The sequence below is a fragment of the Pinus tabuliformis genome, chromosome 9, assembly GCF_031772625.1.
Source record: "Pinus tabuliformis cultivar Carrire ecotype Pingquan chromosome 9, CPIR1, whole genome shotgun sequence".
Taxonomy (NCBI): Eukaryota; Viridiplantae; Streptophyta; class Pinopsida; order Pinales; family Pinaceae; genus Pinus; species Pinus tabuliformis.
In genome coordinates, this window is record NC_142307.1 from 1,023,074,085 (window position 1) to 1,023,089,357 (window position 15,273).

The window sequence follows — 15,273 nt, forward strand, 5'->3', positions numbered from 1 at the left end:
ATCCCCTTCCTGCTTGCTGCTTGCCCAGCACCAGAATAATTGTCCATCCCCATCAATATTTAAAATTATGTTTTTTTATAAAAAAAACAAATATTTAATGTATTTTTTACAACGACCGAGTCATTGAAATCGAGCCGGCCGAGTCATTACCGAGTCCGAGTCCGAGTCGATCCTCGGCCGAGTCCGAGTCCGAGTTGTAAAACATTGGTTCAAAGGCATGTAGCCACCACATCTCTTCTCATAGATAAGCTACCATCACCCTAGCTGGTTTATTTCCATTACTGTTTGTAAGCATATTTCAGTATTTTACATTAATGAAATGAAGTATTATTTCCGCTGCATATCTGTGTTTATGGTTATCTCTGTAATTTGTTGCGTTCTTGTTTAAGTCCGGATCAGTGGTATCAGAGCGGTCTGCTTTTTCTCTGTTTTTCTTTGCATATCCCCAACGAGGTCGGGATATAAGGAGTTAGGGCTTGAACTGGTCGAACCTTTGCAAGACCAGCCTCGCAAATCCCAACGACCCCCCATGGCAGATGAGAAGAAAGACGAGTGGGCAGGAGATCCTATCAAAATCTTGCTCGAGGAAACCCTCAAGCGACAAGACAACAGAACGCGATGATGGACAGCTTTGCCCAGATCCTTCAGCGGCTACCCAGAAGCGACGCATTAACTTCTAGCAGCTGCTCTAGAAATGCCACTCCCTTTAAGGTACAAGTTAATTTTGAAATCCCCATATTCGAGGGTCAAATAGACACAGATGCCGTAGATAAATGGTTAAATCTGCTAGATGGGTATTTCTCTGTTCATGAATTTTCAAGTCGACAAAAGATTTTTTTGCTCTTCTCAAAGCAGCCCCCCACGTCAAAGACTGGTGGAAAACCTACTGCGAGCAGAAGGATGAAAGTACAAGCTCACTATTTTCAACGGCACCCACTTGGAATGACTTTCGGGATGCCATCAAGGAGCAGTACTACCCTGTCAAAAGCTACAAAGACAAATACATCAAATGGATCACACTGCAGCAGGGACGAGACCAAGATGTGCCGGAGTTCACAAACATTTTTCATACCCTTCGCACAGAGTTGGGGTATCAAATATTCTGAGCTGCATCTGGTAGTCAAATACCGCGGCTGCCTGCACAGATACATCCAGGAAGAGATGGGAGTTCTTGAACATCTCCTCACTCGGCACAGCATACCGATATGTTGTCAAAATCGAGCAAAAGTTCAAACAGAAGAAGCGAGACTTTGGATTTGCAAATCCGAAGCCTAAAGGACAAAGCCAAGGCGGGGTGACCCAAGAAAAGAACAACACCACGAAGCCGCAAGAAAAGAACAACACCACGAAGTCGAAAAAGGACACAGGAAAGTGGTGTGAGTTCCACAAGAGTCCCACTCATAACACAAGTGAGTGTCAGACCAAGCAGTCGTTGGTGGCCGAGTTGAAGGCTTCTAAATCATATGCATATTTCGACCCTGAGCCAAAACCTAACAATGGGAATGGCAAAGGGAAGCAGATCATTGATGCGGATCTCAGCGCCACTGTTGCCACCGCCAAGATCCAGAAAAATGAGCCCGAAAATCCAGAGGAAGGGGAGCGTCTTTTCCACTCACAAATGTGGGTGAAGGGTTCACCGCTGCAATTCATTGTCAACAATGGCAGCCAAAAGAATCTCATTTCAGCAAAAGTTGTGAAGCGGTTGGGTCTACCGACTACACCACACCCACAGTCGTACAGTATCGGGTGGCTTCATGAAGGACGAGATCTCAAAGTTCGCCAACAGTGTCGTCTTCCCTACAGCATCAAGCCCTTCACAGACGAGGCATTGTGTGATGTTACACCTTTGGATGTTTGTGATGTACTATTAGGCCAACCATACTTGTGGAGGCGACATGCTGTGTATGAGTCAAGGCCTCACGCTGTCATTATTTCTTTGGGTGATTCATTATACAGGATACCAGAGGTAGCCCCACCTACCGCCACCTCTTTGATCACTGCTAAGAAAGGCAGCAAGCTCATCTCCCAGACTAGGAAATTCATTTTTTGTCTGGTTCGCTCCCAAAGTAAGGGGAAGATCGTTGTTACGTCCATGACCCCCGCAAAGGATTCCTCCACGCAGCAGCAGCAGCAACAGCAAAGGGATACAGTTATGACAAAACACAGGAACAACTTCTCCTCACCCACAAGGGTACCACACAAGTTTCAGGTGGGCGACAAAGTTTGGTTACATCTACAAAGAGAACGCCTTACCAGAACCCATCAAAAACTCGTACCACTCCGACATGGTCCTTACACCAGTACCAAGGCTACGAGCAACAATGCTTTGAAGCACAGCATTCCTCCATTCCTTCGCTTGCACCAAGTGTTCAATGTGTACCGTCGTCGACCATTTTTAGACACATCAGAGATTGCAGAACAGCTCACTAGAGACCTAGCTTAGTAAAAGCTTCCTCATCTCAGGGAGGAACTCAACGCAATGGAGACCATTGCTTCCTAAGGGGGGAGGAATGATCCAGGTGGATGTTGGCGGCCACCCACCTATCCCATTTGGAACCCGCAACTGTCTCTTTTAGTTTTTTCAGTTTCCTAAATTGTAGCACAATTTACTATTTTTAGCAGTTTTTCGGGTCCTGAACTTCTGGAGCCGTTTTGAGGCCCTAAACGACGTTTTTTGGGAAATCTAGGGACAACATGCGTCCATGGACCAATGTTGCCCATCCCAAAGTGGTAGTGCTCGGATAGATCTTTATAATGAGCTATTGTACGCGTCAAACGGAAATCATATACCAAAGTTACAACCCCGGGAAGTTGATGTACCAATTTACCTAAACGGGGCCCACAGTTTGGCGTTTCATCTTCTAGGGTTAGGTTTTGGAATGTTAAAGGTTTTCCATTGTTTCTCAACAATAAATAGGCATTCGAGCCTAATTATAACACAGTTCAGAGGCATGTAGCCACCACATCTCTTCTCAGAGATAACCTACCATCGCCCTAGTTGGTTTATTTTCATACATATCTGTGTTTATGGTTATCTCTGTAATTTGTTGCGTTCATGTTTGAGTCCGGATCACAAATGTTCCTACCTGCACAGGAGAAGTGACCTGCATTTACAACCCAGGTGGGGGTGGGGATGATCCATCAAATTTTAGTGTGTGCCCATGCATGTCATGTTGCATTAAATCTAGACAGTGCACTGGTTGAGTTGAACATGGAAGCTAACACAGACCCAGCTAAACCCAGGTCTAACGTGCATCTTGAAGTTGCAAAAAACGATGATGCATATTTCGAATGGCCGAGGCATTGAATATTATTACTCAAGTTATGCAACATTGACCTCGCAACTTCAAGGTGCATATCAGACCCGGGTTTAGATGGGTCTGTGCTAGTTTAACATATTTTCGTCTACTGAAAAGTGTTCCAAGCCAAATCCTTTACGAAATAAAAATATAAGTTTATGCAAGTCGTAATCTTACAGATTGCAAATTTTGGAGTAATCGCGAGTGAGAATGCTGTAGCCAGTGGACATTCGGGTATCTGCTGCAATCACGCAGTAATTGGCACCAGCTATTGCAATACATGTTCTGCATAAAAAATTTAAAAAAGTAAAAACCCGAGATATGAAGAAATCTAAAACTCAAATATTTCGTTTTCAGAATAAATGGAAAAATAGCAAGACAATCTTGACCCAAATCACAGTACGGGTATAGCAGGTTAATGATCCGATTCAATGTTTCTCTGAATTTTCATAAGATGAGAATCCGTTTGAAGGAGCCCTGAGAAAGAAAAAACGCAAACCCTCTTTTAAAAATGCGTGGAAAAGGAAATGATGGAGAAACGTTTACCCTCCGTTGTTGTCATACGGACTCCATGTCGACTGGTGCTGTCTGATTCCTTCCGTAGCAGCCATTGCTGCAGGTAATGAAATGCCACGAATTCGTCAAGAGAAAATAGAGAAGCTAAAAGACCTCTATGCCGGAAAGTTTTTAGTATAAATCAACGGAAAGAACGAGTATCAGTACTAACCTGATGCAGCACAGAGCTAAAAAGTACGAAGAGAATGGAGCTCCGATAAACGGTTGCACACAAAACTCAAACGAGGAAATGGAAGAATCGAGCTGAACCAGCTAAAAGAGCTCGGTCTATTGGCCTGCGAATGAAAAGGTCTTTATAAAAGAGGTTTGAACATCAACTTTGCCTTTTTTTATATCAGGGTTTAATGTTTTTATGTTTGCTTGGCACGGAAGTTTTAGGTGTTTTGTTCAGGTCGACTCGGTGAAAATGTTAAACGTGTTGACATCTCGTTTAAAATGGAATGGTATGCATATCGTTGCAATATTTCATCCCTTCTTTGGAGGCTGTAGACAATTGTATTTTGAAGCATAATTTTTATTATGCTTCCGAAACTTAGAAAATGTTAAATGGGTTGACATTTCGTTTAAAAATGGAATGGTATGCATGTCGTTGCAATATTTCATCCCTTCTTTGGAGACTAAACAATTGTATTTTGTAGCATAATTTTTATTATGGTTCCAAAACTTAAAAAGGGGCGATGGTTTAGGGGTTTATTTTTTTTTATTTCTACAAATTCAATACAAAACTTAAAAGGGCGATGATTAAGGGGTTTATTTTTTTTGTATTTCTACAAATTCAATACTTTTCTAAGTTATCTTTCTAGCTAAATGAGAATATGATAAGGGAATCTCTATTTGGATTTTTAGTTTAACTAATTAGGGATTTCACACATATTTTGGATGGAATAAATGTTCTCTTCATATTTTATTACGAAGAGAGATTTTTTATTTTTGTTTTCTATTCATTGTTTGAGAGATTCATCATTTTTGTTTTCCATTTATTGTTCGAGAGATTTGTCATCTTTGATTTTTATTGTTCAAGTTCCCGCTTCTTTATTTTTTATAATCAAAGTAGAATAAGCACATCCAATCACTTGCACCTACTTTCTGGTAAGAAGGCAACAAGAGGATAATCCTTTCACCACGTGAAAACAAAATAATGCATTCATGGTCTAATATTTCAACATGAGTACTTGGTTCAAAAAGATTATCCTACAAGATGGAGCAAAGTCTACAATGGAAGGATCTTAGTTACAATATGTCAACTTGAACCATTTTCCAAAGAGTAAGAGGAAATGGAAACACGACAATAACCTACTTTTCAACAAAGAGTCATCATTTAGCTAGAGTACATTACCTCCAAACCTTGCTAAAAACAATTTGTTCAACGACAACCAACAATTTTCATTTAAGAGGAAATTCTATCCCAATAAAAAGAGTCATCCCTAAAAAAATTAATACGACCTACCTACTGAAATTCCCAAAATCTCAAATGTTGGAGCCTACATGGAAAAAACAAGTATTACATAAGTTATATACTCTAGGGAATTATGACGGCGTGTGGTAAAGATTTTTTATAAATTTGGATGGTAGGGATATTTTCCATGCCTAGTTGGGAGTAATTAAATTTCACAATATGTTCCCTTTTGAGCATGAATATAAACTTGGTTTTATAAGCACTTCATTTGTTATATAATTTTTGCACAAAGCCTTTCATGTTATGTAATTTTATTGGCATATCTCCTTTAAGATAAATTTCATATAATATAGTGGTAGCAAGAGTGGGGGGGAGTCTCCATGATATTGGAGGAACGACAATAATTTCCTTTGTTTGGGGTTTGAATCAAGCTACAAACAACCAAGCAAAGCCATATGCACTCCTGTGAAGTCTCCTTCTAACCAAAGATGCATGTTCTCCTTTTGACCAATGAAGCCAATGTCATAACTCGATTAGTTTTGGAGATTCAATGGTAATCATCAAGGCAATACTTGGAAAATTCTCCCCTTTGGGTAGTAAATTAGTGTTCAGCATGCCTCTATTTAAAAAGGAAGTCATATCCTTTTCTAAATTTTCCTTCTACCGCATCAAAATAGATCTCAATGTGGAAGCAAATCAATGGACTAAAAATCCATAGAGCTAACCTATGAAATTCAATTAAAAAATGTGGGGTATAAATATATTACGAAGATTTGCCATTACAACAAAAATTATGGGCATTAATAAACTTCCAAACCAACGAAATCACCTTGAGTGAGTGATTAATCCCATGTTCCCACCGTGACAGTTAATATACGAGATTGATTCCCATAAGTGCAGTGGTTATTCCAACACCTCCCCTCCCACGTAACTTAAGGGAACCAAACTTGGGCCAAGGCTTTGATACCATGTAAACATCTTCTATTACACCAAAACCATAAGCATTAGTAAATTTCCAAATTGGAAACATCACCCTGAGTGAGTGATTCGTCCCATGTTTCCAGGGTGCTTGTTAGTCCACAAGATCAATTCCCATAGGTGCAATGGTTAGTACACAAGATTGATTCATAAAGGTGTAACAATTAGTCAACAAGATCAATTCCCAAAGGTGCAATAATTAGTCCAACATAATGTAAGATTTTTTTTTTTTAATATGGATCACAGACCCTGAAGATGTTGAGAAATCTATAGGGCAATGATTAGAGTGATTTCTCTTTTCTTGATAACTACTTGTGATGTCTTTTTACTTTTTCTTACTTATTAGCTTCTTCACTTATTATTATGTTTGTGTATCATCAAATAGCTACCAAAACAAGAAGAACAATAGTACACAAGAACACATAATGTAGTTGCAAGCCAGGGCCAAAACCTCTTCACTTGAGAGGAAAACTCGTAAATCTCTTCTCTTCTTATAGATTCTTCAATTGATGAATTCCACGACCTCTAGACTAAGACCAATACCCTCCAAGACCAAGTCCAACCCTTCCGAATGATTTGCTTCCTTAGATCAAGTCAAACCCAGTCAAATCTCTTCCAACAACACAACTTCAACCTCCAACTTCAGAATTTCGGCCTCTACTGCAGGTCTGAAATTTTGGCCACCTCAGTAGTAGTTGTTGCCACACGTGTAAGCTTGTTCTTGTCTCCCAAGGCTTCCTCAGACCTTCGGTTGGCTTTCTTCTTCTTCTAGTGCTTGATGATGATTAAATGTATTATGTGACCTTTGTTGACCTTCTTTCTCTTCCTTCTTCAAGATTGAATTTGCAGAAGAAAAACCTTAGCCTTCCTTCGCATGTATGAGAGAGAAATACCCCAGAGCAATATTTTTTTGTCTTCCTCCTTCTCCGTTGCCTTTCTTGCTCTTCTTCTTGACTTGGATGAGTGAGTGAATGAATGTCTTCCAAGGAGGTCGAGTTCACTCCTTTATATAGCCTTCTTAAGGTGGATGTGGCACCTTAATTTAGGTTGACTTTCCAGCTGCCATGCCGACTTGGTCTTGAAAAGTATTTTGACACTTTTAATGACAAAAATAATTTTCTTTACAAGTTACAATGTGCCCGATGGGGTCTTCAACTTATGACAGTGACTTTTTTGAATTCTTGACCTAGGACAAACCCTAGAAGCACTCAATGGGTGCTTGACCTCTAAAATAAAAGACCTTGAACATGAAACCCATGCTCTAAGAATGATAATAATAATTTTTCTTTCATTTTAAAATATACAAGAATCAAAAATACATTTCATATTTATGAAGACCAAACCTAGTTACACATTTTTCAACACTCCCTCTTAATTAGGGAGGTATTCATAAATAGTACATGGACATTCTCAATCTGAAGAGATCTCATAAAAAGAGTCAGATTGGTAACCCATCTGTTTACCATTATACCAACCAACATTGTCATATAGCAAGGCCTTGACTAACAACTCCATCTCTCCACAAGATCAAAGCACAATGCTGACGAGACCAATGATTGATAGACGCCATCGTCATTGTCTCTCTTGGAACATACCCCACCCAAGTTCTCTCAGAGTATTTTCCATTGAGACTATCCTTATCTTGGATAGCCAATCCTCAAACAATATCGGTTGCCTACGACTACTCTTATCTAGGATGCCCTGCCTCATCCTCAAAGAGTATCGGATGCCAGATGCTTACCCAATCCTCCATTCTTTCTTCCCGAGTGAAGACAAGAATGATGTTCCTATCTCTCCCTCTCAGCCAGGGAGGATATATCAACCAAACCAAGTTTGTCTCTTAAATACACAAGCTTCTTATTAGGAAGAGATTTTTTCAAAATATCATCTACTTGTTCATCAGTGGAGATATGCCATAGCTGCAATACACCATATTGTATTAGCTTCCGAATATAGTGATATTTATTGTTTATATGCTTTGTATTTCCATGAAACATTGGGTATGCAGACAATCTTATACAACAGGTGTTATCACAATGTATCACTCTAGGGCCCATTGGTACTTCAAACAAGTTGGACAACAACTTCCTCAACCAAACAACTTCTTTGCTTACTTCACAGGCTACAATATAATCAGCCTCAATGCTACTCAAAGAACCTATATTTTGCTTTCTGCTCATCCATGATATCATGGAGGATCCCAAACTAAGACATCCTCTTGTAGTGCTCTTTCCATCTTGCTCACTGCCTCCCAAGTCGGAATATATATATCAAATCAAATGGACATCATTCCTCCTATCATATTTCTGGGAGTAGTGGATAGTTATTTGCAGATATATCAGTATATGTTTTGATACTATCAAATGATCATGCTTCGTCTCCACTTGGAATTGACTGAGAACATTTACTGCAAAACATATGTTTAGTCGTGTATTCACCAAGTACATCAGTGAGCTAATCAATTGTCTATATCTGGAAGGATCCATATGGCTCAATTCATAACTCCTTGGTGTTTTCAAGTTTGTGATCATCGAGGTTGTCATTGGTTTGCAATCCATCATGTCAAACCTTTTCAACCTATTGATCACATACTTCCATTGACCTAGATAAATCTCATCAGGTCCTTGCCAGACTTTAAGTCCCAAATAGTAGTGCGCATCAGCCCTAGATCCTTCATGTCAAATTCTACGGCTAGATGCTTCTTACATTCTTCAATTTGACCTTCCACACCTATCAAGAGAAGATCATCCACATATAGAAGAATGATTACCGACTCTCCCTTCACAACCTTAATGTAAAGGTTTGAATCAGTAGAACTCTATGTGAAGCCTAATCTTTGTAGTGTGCATCCATTCTAGCATACCATGCCCTTGGTGCTTGCTTGAGGCCATATAATGCCTTTTTCAATCTGCAAACATATGCCTTTCTATCTTTAACTTCAAATCCCAAGAGGTGCTCTATACAAACTTCCTCATCAATTGTGTCATTCAGGAATGCAGTCTTGACATCGATTTGGTGGATGTTGCCAAAGAGACCGATGAACATATAGTTGTATACCTTGCTTTCGGAGCAAATGTCTCTTCATAATCGATGCCTTCTTGTTGAGAGAAGCCCCTAGCCACAAATCTTGCCTTATATTTATCAATACTTCCATCTGCTGCATGTTTAATCTTGTAGAGCCATTTGGAAGTTACCACTGATTTGTCTTTAGGCCTAGGTACGATCTCCCAAACTCCATTTTTCATTATCAATTAATGCTCTCATTCATGGCATCCTTCCATTCTTGGTTTGTGACACTTCTTCAAAGGTGGATGGCTCTGCTTCTATCAATTTCATCATATAGGATGCATACCTAGAATATTGTTTGGGTTTCTTGCTTTCCTTGAATGTCCCTTGAACTACTCCATGACCTTCTGCATCAAGTAGTGTAGACTTCAACCAGTTAGGTCTCTTTCTAATTTCGGGGATTACCACAGGTTCTATAGGTTCACTAGGACCTTCATCTTCATGATTTGATTCTTCTTCCTCCCTAGTAACTTCCTCTTCAAATACTGGAAGTTATTCCTCATCAGAGTCCATAAGGAGATCCTTTGATTTTTTGAATGCAATACTTTCGTCAAATATCACATCTTGGCTAACTTCTATTTGGTGTCCGTCCTTTATGTAGATCCTATAGGCCTTAGAATAGTTATTGTAGCCAAAAAATTATCCCTTCATACATGATGGATCCAACTTCTTTCTTTTGTCCTTAGCTATATCAATATAGATAGGACAACCAAAATTTCAGAGATGATCCATGGTTGGTTTTCTTCCAGTGAATACTTCTTTGGGAGTCCTGTTATCTAATGACCTGTGGGGACTTCGATTTTGTATATATACAGTTGTCTTCATAGCTTCACCCCGCAGAAATTTCGGTAAATCTTGATCATGTAGCATAGCTTTTACACTTTCTTCATTGTACTGATTTTTGCATTCTGCAACTCCACTTTGATCGAGATTATACAGAACTATCAACTCCCTCTTAATCCCAGACTCCTTATAATATAATTTCCTTGGATGTGTATTCTCCTCCATTATCAAATCTTAATATCTTGATATTCTTTCTGTAAGGTTCTTTACTTCAGCTTTGAATTCTTGAAATTTGGTAAAAACTTCATCCTTGGATTTCATTAAGTAAACCCAAGTTCTCCTTGAATGGTCATCTATAAGCGTGACATAATATAGATGACCTCCAAGTGATTTAAGAGTCATAGGACCATAGACATCAGAATGAATAAGATCCAAGATTTATTTTGACCTTGAAGCTTTGCTTCCAAATGGTCTCTTGGTGTTATTACCCAATGCACATCCCTTGCATACTCCTTCATGATCTTCTTTCAGTTTGGGGATTCCATCTGCTATTAAATTTAGGGTTGGAAGGGTTTTGAAGTGGAGATGACCGAATATTCTGTGCCAAAGTTCACATGGGTTTATTTCAATGTGAACTAATGCTTGAGCAAGGGGAGTTAGCAACCTGTAAAGTCTTACTTCATGAATCCCAATCATTCTTGCATTTTCTATGCTTGAGTTTTTACCCCATACTACAACTTTTCCATCAATGAAAGCCGCTTTATCACCTTTGTCTTCTAGACTTGAAATGGAAAGTAAATTATTATGCAAACCTAGAACAAATAGGATGTTGTTGAGATGAATGTTTCCTCCATTCTCTAACTCTAGTGAGGTTGATCCAATTCTTCTCACAGGATATCTCTTATTATCACCAAGCTCTATAGAGTAAGAGGGCTTTCTTTATAATAGTGTTTTTAGTTTCTTGTGATGGTCGGTCATATGCCTTGATGCTCCACTATCGATCACCCAAATGCTCCCATCTTGAAATGTGTCAGTGAGTGCAAAAAAGAGTCCTTTGTCCTTTGTCTTGATCACTTTCTTCTTTGGAGTAAATAGAATATTCCATACTTCTGTGAAACTCTTCTTGAGGTGGCTTGCTACCTTTGAACACTTCTTGAGAACCTCCTTCAGTGTGGTAGAGATCTTCATAATTCCCTTAGCCAACCTTAGCTCTGATACCATGTTGAGAAATATATAGGGTAATGATTAGAGTGATTTCTCTTTTCTTGATAACTCCTTGTGATGTCTTTTTACTTTTTCTCACTTATTAGCTTCTTCACTTATTATTATGTTTGTGTATCGTCAAACAACGACCAAGACAAGAATAACAATAATACACAAGAACACATAATGTAGGCTAGAAGTCAGGGCCAAAACATCTCCACTTGAGAGGAAAACTCGTAAATCTTTTCTCTTCTTATAGATTCTTCAATTGATGAATTCCACGACCTCTAGACTAAGACCAATTCCAACCCTTCCGGATCAAGTCAAACCTAGTCAAATATCTTCTAGCAGCACAACTTCGACCTCCAGCTTCAGAATCTTGGCCTCTATTGCAAGTTTGCAAATGTGGCCCCCTTAGCAGCTGTTGTTGCCACACATGTGAGCTTGTTCTTGCCTCCCAAGACTTCCTTAGACCTTCGCTTGGATTTATCCTTCTTCTAGTGCTTGAGGATGACTCAATGTGACCTTCATTAGCCTTCTTTCTCTTCCTTCTTCAAGATTGAACCTACAGAAGAAAAACCCTAGTCCAACAGCAGAAGCCCTAGCCTTCCTTCGCACGTGTGAGAGAGAAATAGCCCAAAAGAAGATTTCTTCACCCTCTTCCTTCTTCGTTGCCTCTCGTGCTCTTCTTCTTCACTTGGATGAGTGAGCGAATGAATGTCTTCCAAGGAGGTCGAGTTCCCTCCTTTATATAGTCTTCTTAAGGTGGACGTGGCTCCTTAATTTAGGCCGGCTTGGTATTGAAGGGCATTTTGACACTTCTAATGACAAAAATAATTTTATTTACAAGTTACAATGTGGTCGATGGGGTCTTCAACTTATGCCAATTACTCTTTTGACTTCTTGACTTAGGACAAACCCTTAAATCACTCAATGGGTGCTTGACCTCTAAAATAAAATATGTTTAGAATGAAACACATGCTCCAAGAATAATAATAATAATTTATCTTTCACTTTACAATATACAAGAATCAAAAGTACATTTCATATTTATGAAGACCGAACCTACTTACATGTTTTTCAACACTCCCTCTTAACTAGGGAGGTATTCATAAATGGTACATGGACATTCTCAATCTGAAGAGATCTCATAAGAAGAGTCAGATTGGTAACCCATATATTTAGCATCATACCAACCAACATTGTCATGTAGCAAGGCCTTGACTAATAACTCTATCTCTCCGCAAGATCAGAGCACAATACTGGTGAGACCGATGATTGATACACACCATCATCATTGTCTCTCTCGGAACATACCCCACCCGGGTTCTCTCAGAGTATGTTCCAGCGAGACTATTCTTATCTCGAATAGCCAGTGCTCAAAGAATATCGGTCCCCTACGAATACTCTTATCTTGGATGCCATACCTCATCCTCAAAGAGTATCAGATGCCATATGCTTACCCAATATTTCATTCTTTCTTCCTTAGTGAAGACAAGAACGATGTGCCTATCTCTCCCTCTCAACCAGGGAGGATATATCAACCAAACCAAGCTTGTCTCTTAAATACACAAGCTTCTTGTTAGGAAGAGATTTGATCAAAATATCAATTACCTATTCATCAATGGAGATATACCGTAGTTGCAATACACCATCTTGTACTAGCTTCTGAATGTAGTGATGCTTTTTGTTTATATGCTTTGTCTTTCCATGAAACACTGGGTCTTCAGACAATCAAACACAACCGGTGTTATCACAATGTATCATTGTAGGGTCCATTGGTCCTTCATACAAGTCAAATAACAACTTCCTCAACCATACAACTTCTTTGCTTACTTCACAGGTTGCAATATACTTAGCCTCATAACTACTCAAAACAACCATATCTTGCTTTTTTCTCATCCATGAGATCATGAAGGATCCAAAACTAAAACATACTCCCATAGTCCTCCTTCCATCCTACTCACTGCCTCCCCATTCTGAATCTGTATATATCCAATCAAATGGACATCATTCCTCCTATCATATTTCAGGCAATAGTGGATGGTTCCTTTTAGATATCTCAGTATATGTTTTTATGCTATACAATGATCATGCTTCAGCTCCACTTGGAATTGACTGAGAACATTTATTGCAAAACATATATCTGGTCATGTATTCACCAAGTACATTAGTGAGCCAATCAATTGTCTATATCTGGAAGGATCCACAATACTCGATTCAGAACTCCTTAGTCTTTTCAAGTTTGTGACCATCGAGGTTGTCATTGGTTTACAATCCATCATGTCAAACCTCTTCAACATCTTAATCACATACTTCCCTTGACCTAGATATATCTCATCAGGTCCTTGCCAGACTTCCAGTCCCAAATAATAGTGTATCAACCCTAGATCCTTCATGTCAAATTATGTTGCTAGATGTTTCTTACATTCTTCAATTTGACCTTCCACACCTGTCAAGAGAATATCATCCACATACAGAAGAATGATTACCAACTCTCCATTCATAACCTTAATGTAAAGGTTTGGATCATCAAAACTCTTTGTGAATCCTAATCTTTGAAGGTATGCATCCATTCTAGCATGCCATGCCCTTGGTGCTTGCTTGAGGCCATATAATGCCTTCTTGAATCTAAAAACATATCCCTCTCTATATTTAACTTCAAATCCCAAGGGTTGCTCTATATACTCTTCCTCATCAGTTGTGCCATCTAGGAATGTAGTCTTGACATCCATTTGGTGGATGTTCCATCCCATCAATGTTGCCAAAGAGACCAAATGAATGTATAGTTGTATACCTTGTTGTTGGAGCAAATGTTTCTTCATAATCAATGCCTTCTTGTTTAGAGAAGCCCCTAGCCACAAATATTGCCTTATATTTATCAATACTTCCATCTGCTGCATGTTTAATCTTGTAGATCCTTTTGGAAGTTACCTCATATTTGTCTTCAGGCTTAGGTACGATCTCCCAAACTCCATTTTTCATCGTCGATTGATACTCTTCATTCATGGCATCCTTCCATTCTTGGTTTGTGACAACTTATTGAAAGGTGGATGGCTCTGCTTCTATCAATTTCGTCATATAGGATGCATACCCAAAGTATCGTTTGGGCTTCTTTCTTTCCCTGAATGTGCCTTGAACTTCTCCATGACCTTCTACATCAAGTAGTGTGGACCTAAACTAGTTATGCCTCTTTTTAGTTTAGGGGATTTTCACAGGTTGTATAGGTTCACTGGGAACTTCATCTTCGTGATTTGATTCCTCTTCATCCCTAGTAGCTTCCTCTTCAAATACTGGAAGTTCTTCGTCATCAGAGTCCATAGGGATATCCTTTGATTTCTTGAATGCAATACTTTTTTCAAATATCACATCTCAGCTGACTTATATTTGGTGTCCTTCCTTTATGTAGATCCTATAGACCTTAGAAGAGTTACTATAGCTAACAAATGTTCCCTTCATGCTTGATGGATCCAACTTCTTTCTTTTGTCCTTAGGTATATGAATATAGACAAGACAACCAAAAATTTGGAGATGATACACAGTTGGTTTCTTTCCAGTGAATACTCTTGTGGGAGTCCTATTACCTAGTGGCCTGCGAGGACTTTGATTTTGTATGTATACAATTCTCTTCGCAGCTTCACCCCACAAAAATTTCCATAAATCTTAATCGTGCATCATAGCTTTTACACTTTCTTTAATGGACTGATTCTTTCATTTTGCAGCTCCATTTTGTTCGGGATTATATGGGACTATCAGCTCCTTCTTAATCCCAAACTCCTTATACAAGGATATAATTTCCTTGTATGTGTATTCTCCTCCATTATGAGATCTTAATATCTTGATCTTTCTTTCTGCAAGGTTCTCTACTTCAACTTTGAATTCTTGAAATTTGGTAAAAACTTCATCATCCTTGGATTTCATTAAGTAACCCAAGTTTTCCTTGAATGGTCATCTATAAATGTGACATAATAT

At 39.0% G+C, this 15,273-nt stretch overlaps 1 protein-coding gene across 2 annotated transcripts in view; it reads right to left on the reverse strand.

Moving 5' to 3' along the window:
* Positions 1 to 4,240, reverse strand: part of LOC149152190 (proteasome subunit beta type-1-like) — a 130,600-nt gene extending 126,360 nt beyond the window's left edge. For both annotated transcript variants that reach the window (XR_016263809.1, XM_089446122.1), the window contains exons 1-3: positions 4,027 to 4,240; positions 3,846 to 3,912; positions 3,477 to 3,584 (exon numbers count right to left, since the gene is read on the reverse strand). Coding sequence is in view for 1 of the 2 variants with exons in the window: in XM_089446122.1 (XP_089302248.1) it covers positions 3,477 to 3,584; positions 3,846 to 3,910 (173 nt within the window). In the remaining variant the exon portion in view is untranslated. The remainder of the gene's footprint in view (positions 1 to 3,476; positions 3,585 to 3,845; positions 3,913 to 4,026) is intronic.
* Positions 4,241 to 15,273: the final 11,033 nt, after the last annotated feature.